Below are 17,661 nucleotides of genomic sequence, written 5' to 3'. Positions count from 1 at the left end.
ATGCACAATTGTAAAACAAAATTGTCAAAATAAAAAAAGTGATGGTTCCTTTCAATTCACTGTTCTTACCCCAGAGAGATTTATTTGTGGCCCAAGAGACCGAATAACCTCCTCAGTGAGATCAGAGTTCTCTGTGTCCCAAACAAAACCAATGGTCACAATTTCTGGACAGTTCATCAGTACACGTCTGATTTTAATCCTCTGCCCACAGTTACTCTGGAAAAAAAAAATCTTATTATGAGTCTTAGTGGTGGTGTAACCAGCAAGTGACTGACAGAACACTTGAATAAACAGCAACTGATCACTAGGGGTGCGCGTCAGTCATTTCTTACCCTTGAAAAAGATTTTCCATTGCAAATGGAAAACTCTGTCCTTCAAGGAGAAGAAATGATCAGTGCACTAACTAGTGGTAATTTTACCACTGGCCACATTACAGAAATCCCACCTTGTCCAGGCTTACTATGGAAAAACTATTAAATTAAGATTAAAAACACATAATAGGATACTAAACAGATTTTAAAAAAATATTATGCAAATTCCAAGGGAAGAAAGTATTCCTTTATTTCAGGTTTTCACTGTTCATTCCAAAAAATAATAACAATAATAATAATAATAATATTATTAGATGTACCTTGTCCTGGATATTGTTAGTTGTACTGAACTTGAGGAGATTATATATAATATATTAAATATATAATATTTTCACAAATGTTTGTTTTGTGAAAATATTGGAAATGACAAAAAACAGTGGACATACTGCAGCAACTTTAAATTTTACTTTACCAGTCAATAAATATGTTAACTGCGCTTCTTGATTCTTTATCGTGACTGTGTCCTGTGCCCTACCTTTGAATTGTAAGCATTCCTAACTGTAAATGTAATCTACCTACTTGATTTTAAAAATACTCCCTCTGCAATAATGGCTGTAATTCTGCCCCATACCTGAGTCAACACCCTTCCCCCCTCCACATACTTTTGCCTCAACGACAACTTTAAGCTCGGGTGGGATCAAATAATTATTGAGAATTATTGCTGAAAAATAAACTGGAAATGTGAGATTCAAAACAACAGCAAAATGGTTAAAACTAATAGTACAATGGACTTGTCACAAAGATGGTTTTGTGGTGACATGAGATCAGGAAATGGGCACACAGATAACATAGATTACAAATAACACTATTTAAACAAAACAAAACACTTTTAAATAACTGCAAGACAAAACGTCAAGATGGCCAAAATAAACAAACACTACAAACAGAACAGAGGTTAAACTATTATGCAGCTAAGGTCAATAAGATGGAGGTTTCATTCCTGTCAGCTTTTACTTGAGATCAATGGATGCCATTCAAGCTTGACTACAGCTCATTCATACTAATCCATTTTACAAAATGCTTGTTTACAGAAAATAACACATTTTGTGCTTTCCCTCCTATAATAGTCCTATACAAGACTCTTACATAGGATTGTGTAGTATTCTGGCTTATTGCTCATTTAATAAATGTATAAATCCTTTAGTTACAGGATTACAAATTTTGTAATCTACACAAAATTCTACACAATTACATACAGCATAAATATAAAACCTTACAAGTTCTTGACTCTTGCTGTGACTGTGTAAAACAGCATTTTAAAATGTATGATAAACAATGAACAAGGTCAAATATTTCACCTACTGGACAGTTCCTAAGGTCCCCAACAGTATTTGCTGCCTGCAGCAATTCTCCAAACATGTCTGACTTAAGGCGTTCATTTCTCTCCATCATTTTGTCAACTTGATTGCTAGTGGGGAAAAACAAAATAAATGTTTGTTATTAGATGTCTATACCACAGCTACATTCAAAGCTCTTAAATGTTTCATTGGGAGATACTACTTACCAGAGAGCTGCTGTGGATACATAATGCACGAACTCTGTAAAAGGCAGAGGGTCAGACGAAGCCCCACAACTCCGACACACACTCTAAATGAAAGAATAAATAAACACATGTTTTATTATTGGTTTAGGACTATGTAGCTGTTTTCATCAACTTCTTAACACAGAGACACATATGCTGTACCATCTGCAAGAAAACGATTCAATACCATCAGCCAATCAGCTTCCAGCTCTAACGGGCTTCTATCAGGGTTTAGGACCCAGGGGAGTCCTGTAGCAGATATGCAATCAGTGCGTGAGGCAAGTTCACATACTTAGCCACACCCCGCCCCCCCACCCCACTCTCGATTTTGTATTTTCAAAAGTATATGAGACAAGTAACAGATTTCAGTTTACAAAAGCTCCTGAATTTTGAACACTCAATGTTGATAAATATGAATTTGCGCTGAATCGCAGTCATCTCGCAGATTAAAATTTGCGTTTCATAAAACTTTCACAGGGCCGCGACGTCACCGAATTTGACGGAAATTTTAAAGTCAGGCAGCAAACGCAAGTAGCAATTTTCATCGCAAATCCACTTTAGGACACAACATGCCTCTCATACAACTAGCTGGCCATCGATTTGGCAGAGAAATCAGAAGGGAAAGAGTATTTAGGGACAGGTCAAATCCTCCTGATGCATATACAGATTGCCAAGAAGGGAAATAACTAGTCTTAAAGGTGGTCAAACATATTTTTAGATACAAACAGAAACACATCTAAAATAATTTTCTTAATCATTTTTAACCTAACAAAGACATTTTTAAGAAAAACTTAAAAAACACCATCTTGTATTTACTGCATACACTAAACTAACTGAGTTTCAGATAAATCTATTTTTAAGTAACACACACACACACACACACACACACACACACACACACACACACACACACACACACACACACCCCTTATTCCATGTTCCTTATTCCAACCCTCTCTCAATACCAGAAACAGCTACACCCATTATATTTAGACCATTTTCTCCTCCTCATTTGAGGTCTTTATAATCTACCTTCTTTTAATTTTGTTCTGCTCACTAGATCTATCCATTTCTTGCTGCTGGTCTTTGCAACTTGCCGAATCGAACAGATTTATTGTATCAATTTATTCTTTCTAGAAATGGGCTTTCCTTGGCAAACCTGCCATTTTATGCAATTACGTAATCTATTATTGAGTTACTGATTTTTTTCTATGCAGATCGCAAAAGAGTGCTCGCAAGAAGAGGCTTACTGCTTGACAGTACATACACCACACTACATCACTTTGAAATCTCGCAGCAAAGACCTCTGCAAGCATATCGCAATTGCAGAATTTTTATGAAATGGGCCCCTGCTTCATATTGTTTTGATTTCTGACTGGGGCTTTTATTTTATAAAAAGTGTTGTCATAATTAAAAATTCAGAATCAACAGTAATTTTCCCCAAACTGACTTCACAAGGGACAAAAACAAGCCCTACAAGGTAGGAACCCACTTCATGGAAGTTTCCTCATGTTCCAGAGCAGAAATTGAGGGTAAACACTTCTGAACCATCCAAGCTATTCCAGCAAGTACAGTTAAAAAGCAGTTTAAAAACTACTGTTCAAAACAGGAGCTATATATTGGTCATGACACGCAAAGTAGCAATGCTACAGTATTACATTTCCTGGTTAACATACAAAGGCAACACAAATGAGTTGGGCTAGTCTGTGATTAATCACCCCGTTGTGAAGTGTTCTTTTGTTTAATAGTTGACAATTCAGCTTTACGAGTAACTCAGCAGTTCATAAATGTGATGTATAGGAATATAAAAAATTCTCACGAGTATGGGTCTTTGAAACCCATCTATTGTATGAAAAGAAACGATTATACACCACGGGTCTAGAATTATCAAACTTCTTGGAGAACTCAGGGTTAAGGAACTCAGGAGTTTTTTGGGGTTTTTTTTTGTATAGTTTACCTGTTCGTACAAAGTCATTGCAAACTTCTGGTGGGTAATGCAGGACTTGGAAGTGCACATATCTTTTTCACATTCAGGCACTATGTGAAAATGAATCCTCTCAAGAATATTCTCCTGAAAGGCACAAAATAAAAGCTGGTTTTGCATAAACCCATGTACTGTACAACATATGTATACACACTCCTAGACAATATAAGCCTATTGCTCTCTTCAAAGAAAGACTTCAGATCCAATATTGAACATTATCAAAAACACAAAGAAATACCTAGATTAAGGAATTACTGGGAAATACGAAACGTGCCAATTTATAAACCATGTTTAATTGTTTTTACAACATCCCCATCATTATTTTTGACTAAACATCTGCCAATTCATTACACCTGGCATGAGGTTAAATAAAAGTTAGGTTTTATTTTTGTTGTTATAGTTAGTTTAAATTTTTGCATTTTATTTGCTATTCATCGTCATATTGCATTCTATAAATGTCTGTATATAAATATGACTTTTCATAATGCAAAATTATTGAATAATTTAGCAAAAACTGCATTTTTGACTTGCATTTATTCTATAGTTCAAGGTTAAAAGGTTTTACATATGATTTGGAAATGTATTTTTTGATATGCTGCTTAGGCTGGACTACTTCCATAAAATAGTGCTGTAACTAGGGTCTTTTCAGGCATTTTGACATAGACCATGGCTTGGACAAAATCTTGCAGCTCCTCAGCAAATTTTGCAATTATAAAGTCCTACATTATATATTTGTTCTATCTCTAACTTAGAAAGGGGTCAGAATTTGCAGTTTTTTTTTTAAATTATTTATTATTATAAATGTTGTTATGATTTTTCTGGGAACGTGGCTTATGTTAAAAAAAAAAAAAAAAAAAAAAAAAAAAAAAAAAAAAAAAAAAAAAAATGTAATACGTTCCACAACAAAATACATTATATCACTGGAAAGAGCTACATAAGGCCTTTCTGTGGATATATTGGGTTTTCATTTCTAATTCAGGGTTGCCAAACTGAAAGCGATAAAACACAAAGTGGTCATATTCATGTCCGTATATGGTCATTCTATTTAGGCAGGTAAGGGTTAAAAAAAATCCCTGCTGACTAATCAAAGGATACAACACTCTAAATACATTATCTTGTCATTTCATTTCAAACCAGGAAATTGTGTCCTTTTCTATTGCTTTCCACTTCATTGCCTAAAGCAGACAAACAGTATGGTTAATGACAAAGTACTTACAAAGCATTCTGCAGCATCGTCCATGAACCCAAGCTGAAATCTGTGCTCATCTTTGAAACTTTCAGCTAGAGCATTGCGCAAGACATCTGAAGGCAGCGCTCTTTCTTTGCTGTGTTGAAACTGGATAAAAATACTCTGGAAATTGTAAAGCAAAAAATAAATTAACTATTGTGTAAAATGCTGGTAATAAGAACAAAACTCGTTATAAAAACCACTCACAGGATTTTCTGATTATAGTCTAGAGACAGACGGGCCTCTAGAAAAAAACAAAAAAAAAAAAAAAAACACATATTTATTTTACCTTTAAAGCACAAAAAATACAGGCATCACCAAGACAAACGTGCCCAGGCAACTGTCTTAAGCTTCTTCTGAAAATATCGAGGTGCCACAGCACCTGAAGAGAAAGAAGAGAGAAATGGTTAGGCCTACTTCTTTAAGTTTTCAATTTAAGCACAGTATTCTAAATAGAACACTTGGTCTAACCTGCACATTGATATGGACTACCAAGTCACATCCACTAACTTCAGGCATTTTGAACATAGCAAATACAAAATATTGCATACAATTATTTGTACAAATTTTGCTTCTGTTCTGCTTAAGTGAACTTATTTTCTCAACATTTCAATCCTCATCTATTTTGTCTTTTTGCTTCTAGATACAACGAAAGCCCTGAGGGCTAATCCAGTAAGAGGGTCTGACTATTTGATATGTCCATACACTCTAAACTGTTTTCCAAGCACCCTTGAAGTGGTGACAGTAACAGCTATAGCTGGGCACATGTCATAGATTCTGTGAAGCTGAATCACACCTTTCATCAGCAGAGCACTTGCAGTTCAGTAATTTACTTTAAACCACTTCACATTTCTGTACCACAAACATGTATGTAGAAGAGTTCAGTTAGGGTTAAGAAATTATATTTTACAGCCAAGTATCTATTTGGATAGATAACATTTATTTAAGTTAGAAGCCTACAACACAGAGAAATGTTGACACAAAACAGTTCAGTTTCATACTGTGCTTGGGTGGAGTTTATAGAAGTATTTTTCTGACCTAATTGAAACTATGCAACTTTATCCGTAATAGGCAACACATAATAACATATTTAAAAGCCAGTACCTTGAGCTGCACTTAAGTTATGCAAACACAACTGCTAGCATTAACTGATAAAAGACAAAGGGTCCTGTGATGTAATGTGGAAAAAGCCCACTCAGTTGCCTGTTTCATTTATATTTTTGCACTGGCCAGGTCATTGCTACTGGGAACCCACAGACTGTAATGAACCTGAACTAGTCACTGCTGTTCCTTAAAGTAAGACATATCCAAAGATTCCCCACAGTTTAAACTAGTGCACACACATACTGTATAAAAATTTCCTAACAAATCACTTAGTAAGTCGCACAGAACCTGAAAAAAAGTTTCAGATTACAATCAGCTGTATGAGGTTAGTGGTGTATGATAAAAGTTTGGTGACGATCGATTCAAAATCAAAGAAGTTAACATGTTCGTCATGTAGAGTGGGACAGACACAATTCAAGAATGGAATTACAGATCCAATAATGGAATTACAACATCATTTCTAAAGCCAAGAGGTCAACATATACAGAAGTTGACTGGAAAAAAGCTGCAATTTGCCTTGCCACAGTATTTTCCCATTTTAAGGCCAAACACAAAAATAAATACAACATCAATTTATCAAGTTCAGCAATTTGTAATGTATGCTGCGTTTGCACTGTATACAACAGAAAACTATCGACTTAAAAGTCAAGCACTGAACTTGACAAAAAGAAAGTATTTAAATGTAGTAAAATGCTCATATTATTTTTACAACAAGCAAAGCATGTACCCACCAGGGCTGTAAATACTAAATTAGAGCCGTCAGTCTCATGAAAAAGTAAATCATTGTCACCTTGGTACACAAGCTGATCTATTTTATTACATGTGACATTATGGTGCTCTTGACTGATGTATATGTGTGATTGAATTGTGTGAGTATTTTTTGACAAGTCCTGCATTGCGCATGTGAACCGGAGAATGTTTGGTTTCACATTGCAAAAAGCTGAAAAAGAGCAAAGTGACATAGTGCCATAATTTCAAGTGATCTCGGTTCACTTGGTTTGATGCGCACCATGGTGCGATTATGCAGTTCTTGGAGGTTTCACATATCACTCCAAGCAAACCGAACCACACTTCAATCCACATCAATGGGTCAAACGAACTAGAACTGAAAGTGCCTTAACGAACTTAGAGACAAAATGAGTCGAGATCAGGTTAGCAATTAAAGGAATAATTGTAGCTAACAAAATATTTCCATAAATTGTCTCGGCCATTGAAATCCATTAATTTCAAACATGTATTTTCAATTTACTACATGCTAACATTGTACTACACTAGGTTAAAGAAATATGTTTGAAAGCCATGCTTTATTTCCACGTTTCCATGAACAACAGAACTCAGGGATGTGCTCCCTTTTTTTTTTTTTAATTACTAGAGTTGGCTCCCAGTTATCTAATCCAGTGGTTCCCAACCTGCGGTCCGCAAATAAACTCCAGATGGTCCGCAAAAAACTCCCAAAATTTGTTATACAGTTGTAGCAAAAACCCATTTCTACATAATCACACGTTGTGCTACTAATATTACTAAGCAACACCACAAACGGCTTTAACCATGTGACATATAATTATAAGATATGTATGTAGTCTGCATTTGTCCCCTTTATCTGTTTTCTTTTATTATGGGTGTGTTTAATTTAATAAACATTACAGCTCCCATTGATACAATACCTAGCATCGCCTTCAAAGTGAAACAAATACTAAATAAACAGCTTACCCATTAGGCAGGTACATTTGTCATTCAAAATTACACTTTTTTATTATTTTTTTTAGCCAGCATTATTTAAAAAAAAAAAAAAATGCACTGCTTTCTGATCTGTGCTCAGTCTACTGCTTGTGTTTACTCTTCAGGAAAGAAAAAAAAAACATAATCTAGCTGTCCCAGCCTTTTTAGCTCTGCATAAATGTAGCGCTCTGTGAATATTCCTAACTCGGTTGGAATGACTACATTAAAACAAAACATTGAAACCACAGTTTTAGTACTTTTAAATTTTCAACAATACAAAATATGTGCTACAGTGTTGCCAGGGATACAGGAATATACCAGTATGTCCATATGCTTTTGGAGAGGTTAGCTGCATATAGTAACAGAAGTTAATATGAAACAAAAAGAGGCTATATTCATAGCTTGACTTGTGAACTGTACTGTAATAGGAATAATCAATTTCATCTCCATGTTACTATAATGGTTTATTCAGCCAGGTTTAATATCTCACAAGACTATGGGCCTCATTTACAAAAGGGCGCTAAACTTTATGGTGCACGATAATTGCAATTAGTGTGCAAGTTAATGATTTCCCTATTTACTAGGCAATTTTATTCATTATCACGTGTAATACTTGGTATATTATGGCACACACAAAATGTAGTGCTTCACTCAGAATAAATGTGATTTTTATTGTAAATTTTAAGGACGTTAATTTTAAGGTAGTTAATTTTAGTGCGTGCATTAAAGTGATATTTTTTTTTGTGCATATGGAAACCAGGCTTTAGCCACTCACAGGTACGCTACTTAAACCTCTTTTTCTGGTCTGAAAACTAGCGATGTGCAATTCAATTATTTTTACTGACCTGATTTGCTCGATTTGTTCATTCCGTTTAGTGAATAAATTCAACAGATTCACTAACACAAAATAAATACATCCTGCTGAATTACTTGGTTATGAAAATTTGTTTGAATGGAAAAATCTGGCAGCAAGGGCCATTTAAGTTATGACTGTTCACTTGTTGGGCAGCACTGAAAAAAAAAAAAAAAAAAGATTCCGTGAACAAACAATCATCTGGCTAATGATTTTGGAATCTTCTGTGTCCTGCCTCCACCTTTCACTTCTGTGACACCGCCAGCAACTTATTGGCTACTGATTTTAAATTTTACACAAAATAAAATAAATAGTTTAAACAAACCTGTGCTTCACTATCCTAATCAAAATTATATGTGCTGTTCTGTTACACATGTGCGTGAAACAGATCCTCTGCTATTTGATTGGCTATTTTACTACCTATTTGAGCTGTGATTGGCTTAATGGAAATGTCACTCATACAATGCAGACTGCACATGTTGAATATGCGTGTTATATTAAAAGTGGCAGTTTGTTTAATGAAGAATTCCAAAACAATACAGTACATCAATGCAATTTTAGAAACTAAATGGGCAGGCCACCAAAAATTGCCCTGAGACCACAGGCCTATGTTTGACACCCCTGCTTTAGAATATTAACTACACCACCCACAGGATATATCACGGGTGCCGGGGTCCAATATAAATCTGCTAAATATCAAGGGCCGTGATATAGCGAGAGACCCATAGAAAACCATAGGCTAACAAATACTGTTTATCTGGAGCATCAGGGTCCAACATAAACCTTCTACGCAACCTGCTTTTTCTCATGTTCACATTAAAAGCAGCATACCGTTTTAATGTGTACTGTGGAGGGGAATTGCTTCTCATCAACTTAAGTCTCCAATTAATTTCATGAGTCTTCCTCTACTTTCTCAAATGCACAAACCCAATGCATTGAAAGAATCCACTCCCAACATAGGAGGCTTGTTGCTAGGAAGCTGATGTCAATGCCCTGTGACTGTTGCTAGTGCATTGCTGCCACAAGTGAAGTGAACACCTCGTTGGCTAAAATAAAAACCGCTTCAGCAAGTAGACTTTGTGTTATTGTGCAATGCATGTGTATATGATACCAGTATGATATTAATGCTTTGTTTTTATTTGTTTTGTATATTTTTGTTTGTGATGTGCAGTATGAAATACAACTAACAGTAATTGTAAGTACCTATGTATACTGCAGCTAAGGCATGTGCAGTTAGACTGTTAAAAAAATAAATAAAAACGGAACTTTGTCATCAGCAACTTTCAATGCGCGAAACGACAACATTCCTTGCTGGCCTGGTAGCAATGATTCACACAATATCATTAAAGTTAGATATGTTACATACTTAACTTTCTACATGTACTTCCACATATACACATAAAAAAACTAGTTTCAAAATGATGTTGTGAAAAAATGCGTGGCAAGTGATAAGTGGGAAAAATCTAAACCCCTAGGTGGTCCCTACATTGAAAAGGGTTGCGAACCACTGATCTAGTTCGATTTCATGCCTTGGGCTGGCCTGAATTCTAAAGTCTGAATTCTGGCTGGGAGGAAATTGCATCACTAAATGTCAATCAAAAATGTTGTAGGCTGTATAATGGGACATTTTGGCTGGTATTAAATTCGGCGGATTTGCTACCATGGGTATCTTAAATACAAAGCTGAAATGAAAATGCTTTAATTTGCTTAGAAATAATTTCAAACTGGTCAATAGACTAGCAAGCACTGGCATAATCAGCTCAGTTTTATATGGTACTGAACTAATTTATTTTAACACTTTGTTTTGTGTATGGACTTTGCGATACCTGCACTATGGGTGCAGTAATAGTAGTATCTACAATGCACCGACAATAACAATCAACCATTTTGTTACAGACTTTCTAACAAGTCTGGTATAAACAATTTTGAATGTTACTTCATTAAAACACTGCAAAAACATAAAAATGCCTACCATGAAAAAGAACAATCCTACAGGCACAGCAAGAATAGACTAGCAGGCACAGTTTACAGTACATCAGATCAATTCCAGAAATCCTTTGATGGAAATGTCTGGTCTACTTTTAATGTTTTCAAGCAAATTGGCTTCACCACTGCCATCCGACACATCATTTCCCTTGTCCAGTGCTTCTTTAACCTGCTCTGCATACCAGTCTGCCAAGGGCGGGGTCGCTATGAGCACTGTATGCAACCCTCTGATTGGTGTAAGTATTATTATAATACTGTCTGCAGTGAATTCATGTCTCAACATTTAAGTTGCAAGTATTTCTGGTGAAAATCAGTAGCATTTCCTGCCCAACTCTTTGATAACTCGGAAAAGTGCTGTCCAAATTCATTTTTCATCAGATAATTTTTTCACGAGAACGACAGAACCTCACGAATGAAGATCCCTCCTCACGACAAAAGAAATTAAATTCAATTTTTTTTTCGCCAGAGTACTTTCCTTTCACCAGAACAATTATAATTATTTTTTTTTTTTTTTGGTGAGACCAGTGACGAAAATAGATTTTAAAAAGATAAAATAAGCACATTTCCCACTCACAAAATGAAAAGACAACGTTACAGTCAATCTTACAGAGTCTGACGAAAGATGATTAGACCCTCGTGAAAAAGAATATTTTGTCATGATCAAACATCTAACTGCAAGAGCATGCTCAGAATCAACACTTAAAACCCCTATAACTATGTCCCTGTGTAAATTGCAATTTCATGGGCTGCGCAGAAATCATGAAATTATCCCAATAACGCAATATTTACAATATTCTTAATAAATAAAAATTCATTAATTCAAAATTAATTGTATTCCTTATAAAAAAAATCACATTAATGAAACTATACAGCTCTGCTGTGTGCCTGCGTGTACTATTCACTATTATGCTGAGCAGCGATTATGTCATGTCACTATATACAATCTCTACAATATATACAGGAAATTAAAATACTACACACTGTAAACAAGAAAATGGATGCCTCTAAAAAGTCTAAAAATGTGTCCGCAGCAGATCATGTAAAGCAGTATCCAGCAAGAGTTTACACAGCGATGGAGATTAACTCTTGTGTACGTCCTGTAGATCACTACCGAGAATCAGCTGTTGACAGGCATTTAGATTCAAGTATTCACTGAAAGAGAAAGGCAGAAATCCAGAGCAGTACTGTGACTGCTTTACTTGTAAAGAAACAAACAGTGACTTCCATGTTCCAAAAGTCCACTGAACACTGTGAAGCATGAAACACATTAGATTTTGACCTGACAGAGGCATTTGTTTACGCAAATATCCCTCTTGAAAAATTTCAACCAAAAGTTACGTAAATTCTTCAGACGGACTGTAGCAAATGGTGGAGTGATTCCTTCATCAGCCCAGCTGAGACATGAATACTTAGCTAAAGTTGCAGAGAATCACAAGCAGGAGATTATGGAATTGCTAAAACAGTCTGCTTGCTTGTCAGCAGTCACACTGACGAGTTGACTAATGCCCAAGATCAGTATTTGTTTTGCAAGACCTAAATGGTGAAAATACATCTGATGTACTAGAAGTGAAAGCTATCCAGATATACTTTACCTACAGGCTGTTAACTACAACACCATTTCACAAGCTATTGTGAAGTGCTTGAATAACTTTTACGTTGATTTTGATGAAGTCAGTGCATTTACCTCTGTATTTGATGTTTTTAAAAATACTAATAATAATCTGTACACACTTTATAAAATAATTCTGTGCACATTCTGCGAAATATGATACTTTAACCGTGACACTGCTGTTAATTTTAAAGAAAATCTTTGAAATTTTCACAGGGCCTTACCTATAACTCAGGAACAGATTAATATTTTTTCACCAAACCAAACAAAAATTCCAAACCAATTGGGAGCTGGAGACTGACTGACCAAAAAAAAAAAAAAAAAAAAAAAACACAACAGGAAAAAAAACTAATTTTCCACCGTCTGGATCTCGAAATCTACATATCCAAGCAGAACGAAATGGCAAGAGAGCTTACCAAAAGGACCACACATCCAAATTTACCGCACCACTATAATCTGTTTGTGTTTTGCATTTTTTCCTGCAACTTATATATTGCTAGATTTTGTTTAATATCTGTAAGTCGCTTTGGATAAAAAGCTTCTGCTAAAACAACAACAACAACAACAACAACAACTAGAACTGCCAGGCAGTTTTACGGCTTCCAAGCCCCAGTACCAGTATCAAACACTTAAGCAATTACTGGAAGAAGCGGGTTTAGTTAAAAAAAAGAAATGCATCAAATGGCCATTTTGGTTTAAGGTCAACAACATTTTTTTTTAATTGTATTGTATCAAAGCAACTTCTGCTTTGCAAGCAGGTTTGGATGGTGATAACATATACCAAGTGTCAGATCACTCACTTGAACAGTTCCAAAGAAGATGATTTCATGAGGTTTCAAGAAGAAATGTGTCTTACGGCCATTTAGGTTTAACACCAGTTTCTTGTCAGTTGTATTGCTACAGTATCAGGGAAGATACTTGTGAAGTTTGGAGTTAGTCAAGTAAATTGTTTGTCAACTGACGCAGGTTTAAATTTCATATGTAAATGTATAACTGGTGGCCATCTTGTCTTATAAAACATCACCATTTTGACATATTTGTATTCCATTGTTACTGGGGCAATAACTACCGTGTTTGGAGTTTGCTGGTGAAACGGTGTTCAATAGCAGCAGTTTGCTGTTTAGGGCATGTTTCGATAAGATTTGTGGCAGCCATTTTGACATGAAAACTTATCACAGCAACTTCTGCTTCTTAAACTTGATATGGGTTTGGATGCTGATGATATATGGCAAGTTTCAGATCAATCGCGTCAGTGGTTCCCAAGAAGAAGATTTCGAAAGGTTTCTAAGAAAATGCATCACAGCACCAATTGCAAGGATGCAGCTGCAAAATTTTTTCAGCATCAGACAGCCAATGTATCTAGCTTGTTAGCTGCCAAGTCAGAACCTGATCAGGCACACAGCTTCAAAGCAGCAGCAGTTTAAAGTTTTGGGAAGAAAAATAATAATAATAATAATAATAAATAATAATAATAAATAATAATAATAATAATAATAATAATAAATAATCTTATTATTATTCAAATATTTTTTACAATTTGTAACATGTTTGGTTTATAAAAAAATGATAAACATTTTTAAGACAACTTAAAAACGCTCCTTGTAATTGGATTTTTCCACCATTGACTGAGGCACTATGTAAAATGTGCCATTTGGTATTTTTAACACATTAGAAATGTATAGCTGTCTACAGATATTGCTTTTGCATCTTTTTGGACATCTTACCTGTACAGCACTGTTGAGAAAGCAACTGTTCTGTCCCGGTTCGTTTAACAAGCCTTTCGTCGGAGCAAGGGAAAGCATGCTCCCAGGCTGGTAGGTTTTTCCAAGACTGCCGCCAGGCTTCCAGAAGAACTTGACCCATGCCATTTGATTAAAGTTAGACTTTGTGAAGAACAGTCACTCAGCAAAGCAAGTCTACAACAAGCAAAGGTGTAAAGGAGCTGGTGTTCCAAACTAAAAATCTCAGCAATTTTAATATTTTTCCTCCAGCAGCTTTCTCACTGAACATTAGGACACCTTTGATCCCTCAAACTGGCTGAGTAAGCAAAGTAATTCCAACAAATGCCTATGGGAGTGGCTGAATTTAAAAGCCACAAATTAAAAAAAAAAAAAAAAAAAAAACCACTGGTAAGTTGTCCTTTGTACCAAAACCCAAACTTCCGAATGGCGTGCACAGTAATTCAAGTTTACTAAACCATTGCTGTATTTTTTTTGTAGCTCCCTCGTTAATAATCATCCTCGTTGGAGCTAAAACAAAAAAAAAAAAAGCCCTTGTGTGTTAATGCTTATAACCATGCAGCACCTTAACTCTTCGCTCTCACTGCAGCCAATACACTTCATGTTTTCTCTTTTCACTGAAACATTAAGTCATCCTTCAGTTTTGGGTACAAAGCTTTAACCACAGGGAAGCTCAAATATTCCGGTTCCAATCATCTGGAGTCCACTGTTTTGGTTCTGGAAATAAAAAGAAAGAAAAAGAAAAAATATATATATATAATCAATTTTATTGAAAATGTATTACATTTTTTGTTAAAAAGGAGAATTAGTAGTAAAAGTAGGTAATGAAATGACTAGGCTTATAAAAAGCTGAATCCTGCTTTTATAGTAGAACATTTATTATACAACAGAACAGAACTTTAACTGAAAATGTATCTTTGAATTTTGAATTTTGTAACATTATTTATGTTGAACCTGATCCTGGCACTTCCATCTGAGTTGCTTATTAACCACTTCAACACCATGACGTACGCACGTACGTCAAATGAAAACCCACTTACAGTACCATGCCGTATGTGCGTACGTCAAGTTTCCCATTCTATTCTAGAGGTTTCTCAGTCTAGTGTTTCAGGTTTCATTCTCTAAGGCAGTGCTAGAACTGTGGAATGTGCAATGAAAGGTTGGGGTGAGGTGAGGGTGAGGTGACATTTGTATCCAATTGCGTGTCATGTAGTGATTCCAATCTACCTGTGGGTGTTTGGAAGACAGATATATTGCGGGAAGCCATTCAACTATTATAAGTCTGTCAGTCTGTCTGTCTGTCTGTCTGTCTGTCTGTCTGTCTGTATATATATATATATATATATATATATATATATATATATATATATATATATATATATATATATATATATATATATGTGTACCACGTGTGTGTGTTTTAAATGATTATCTTTTGTGTTTTTACAAGTTTTACTTCTTTAGTTATAGTTTATATAGTATTTTGCGAAAGCTAAACACGGCAACATACGCGGAGAGCAACAACGGGAGTAAAGTTGGTTCGGAGGATTTCGATACCAGCAACAGTGATGCTGACTTATCACTCAGCGGTGATGATGAAGAGGATGTGGAGCCAAGAACAGTAAAAACTGTACAAGCAAAAGAGCATTCAGCTACTTCACAGGTAAGTCAGCTGCAAACGGGAAGCTGTTTGGTTTGAAATGGCAGTGCTGTGATGAAATACTATCAAAACACAGGACTGGGTACAAGGCAATAAAGCAGACGTCTGCCTTCACAATGCCTGTGCAAAGTAGCCCTGTACACACATTTGTGACTATCCCTCCAACACAAGGGAAGCAGAGACCACAAAAAAGGTGCAGGGTCTGCTACGAAAATGAAAACAAAAGAAAGGACACCAGAAAAATGTGCAGTGGTTGAGAAGGCAACCCCGGGTTCTGTTGTATTGAACATTTCAATAAATGGCACAGAGCAAGTCAATAATGACACACAAGTTTTTATATAGTTTGATTTTTATTTGATAATTACGGTTTCCTGATTATTGTTATTAGCCGTGTTTTTGTTTTCACTGTTCCAAAAAGTGTTTTTATTTCTATATTGAACAAGGGTATATAGTACACAGGAGCATAAAGAGTTAATGAAAAACACAATTTAGGTCACTTATTTGTTTTTTATTCATCATACGTTAATTTTATAGCAATTGCAGGTTTGAAAACATTATTATTTTCAAAATCTGGTACCTGGGAAAGGGTTTCATTTTTACACCTGGAGTTGAAGTGGTTAAAACTATTTGTATTAAATAAAGCCATGAGAGATAATGCTGGTTTTTGTGCTTTAACTTCAACTTCCAGAGTCCTTAGGAAATAAATCCTTTGACAGGATTAAAAAAAAAAAAAAAAAAAAAACCCTGATGAAGGGAAACCTCTCACTTAAAAATGTATGCTGCTTTTGGCTCTTAACTGTTTCAGTACTACATGAGGCTATAGTGGTCTTGGAAAGATAACACCACTCGTATCAACACTGTACATTGACCTAATCCATAGGGCAGATAGACACCTGCTCCCCATCCCTCACTTTGATTACAGGGGGGGGGGGCAAACGATATATATTGTGTCCCTCCACATTGTTTGCTCAGTGTATATAGGCTATTATTCTAGGTTTTGTTGTGGTTTTGCCTTTAAACCATTTAAAATGAAATGAAAATACGAAAGCCCACATTGATTAAAAACACATACACACACACAATCTTCAGATTCTAGTGCTATCAGAAAATGGATACATTAAAAATAACATTTAAAGTTTGTCTGCTTGTTTGGTTTTTTTTTGTGTGATTTTATGCAGCACTAGTTTTTGTTGCTAATGAACACCAATGTTTTCACGAGTAATAAATCTTTTACTTACATGGCGCGTCAGCTTAGGTACCGCGTACACAAAAGCTAATATGGTTTGTGAACTGTTTGTAAAAATAAAAGTACAGCTTTTTTTTCAGGATTTGAGTGCAGGTTTGTTTAAGTTTCAGTGTTTAAGTTACAGATAGGTACTAAAATCTATAAGCAAAATAAAAAATAAAGGTTTTAATAATAAAAAAATATCTAGTAGTCTACATGTGTTCATGCTGATCGTGCTGTTTGTTCAGTAACTTTTTCTCAGTGTGTTCAAGTTTATTCAAAGTTTCTGCAAGGGAGGTATTTCATATGCAAACCATATTCACTTAAGGTCGCTAATTTTAAGTGCCCCAGCTGGTTAAAAGTACTGCTTATTGAAATCAGGCGGTGTCACAGAACCAGCAGAAGAGCTGCACAAGAGAGCAAGAAGATGCGTCAGGAAGAGAGTACTTTGGACCAGGCAGACTGTGTGAGGAGATGGTAATGACTAGATAAAGATTGAGCACAGCTCATACTATCCTTGTACATAGGGCACAGGAAAATTCACAATATCAAATTCCACAGAAATCGTGCATTTGACTGCCTACCATGAAAACTTTGCATTTTATTGTCTTTACAGTATTTAACATTAATCTTCACCTCCCCTTTTCATTTCATACTTTTA

General features: G+C 35.5%; 1 protein-coding gene across 5 annotated transcripts in view; it reads right to left on the bottom strand.

Annotated features, from left to right (window-relative positions):
- LOC121295466 (inactive ubiquitin carboxyl-terminal hydrolase 53-like) overlaps positions 1 to 17,661 on the bottom strand; it is a 74,225-nt gene that overhangs the window by 39,642 nt on the left and 16,922 nt on the right. For 4 of the 5 annotated variants that reach the window (XM_041220122.1, XM_041220104.1, XM_041220139.1 and 1 more), the window contains exons 2-8: positions 14,101 to 14,832; positions 5,395 to 5,487; positions 5,094 to 5,228; positions 3,851 to 3,964; positions 1,876 to 1,958; positions 1,674 to 1,779; positions 70 to 216 (exon numbers count right to left, since the gene is read on the bottom strand). In XM_041220122.1, coding sequence (XP_041076056.1) covers positions 70 to 216; positions 1,674 to 1,779; positions 1,876 to 1,958; positions 3,851 to 3,964; positions 5,094 to 5,228; positions 5,395 to 5,487; positions 14,101 to 14,244 — 822 coding nt within the window. In that variant the 5' untranslated portion in view covers positions 14,245 to 14,832. The remainder of the gene's footprint in view (positions 1 to 69; positions 217 to 1,673; positions 1,780 to 1,875; positions 1,959 to 3,850; positions 3,965 to 5,093; positions 5,229 to 5,394; positions 5,488 to 14,100; positions 14,833 to 17,661) is intronic. The other variant, XM_041220113.1, reaches the window with a different exon arrangement.

Source organism: Polyodon spathula, chromosome 2, assembly GCF_017654505.1.
Source record: "Polyodon spathula isolate WHYD16114869_AA chromosome 2, ASM1765450v1, whole genome shotgun sequence".
NCBI lineage: Eukaryota > Metazoa > Chordata > Actinopteri > Acipenseriformes > Polyodontidae > Polyodon > Polyodon spathula.
This window is presented reverse-complemented; position numbering and strand designations above follow the sequence as displayed.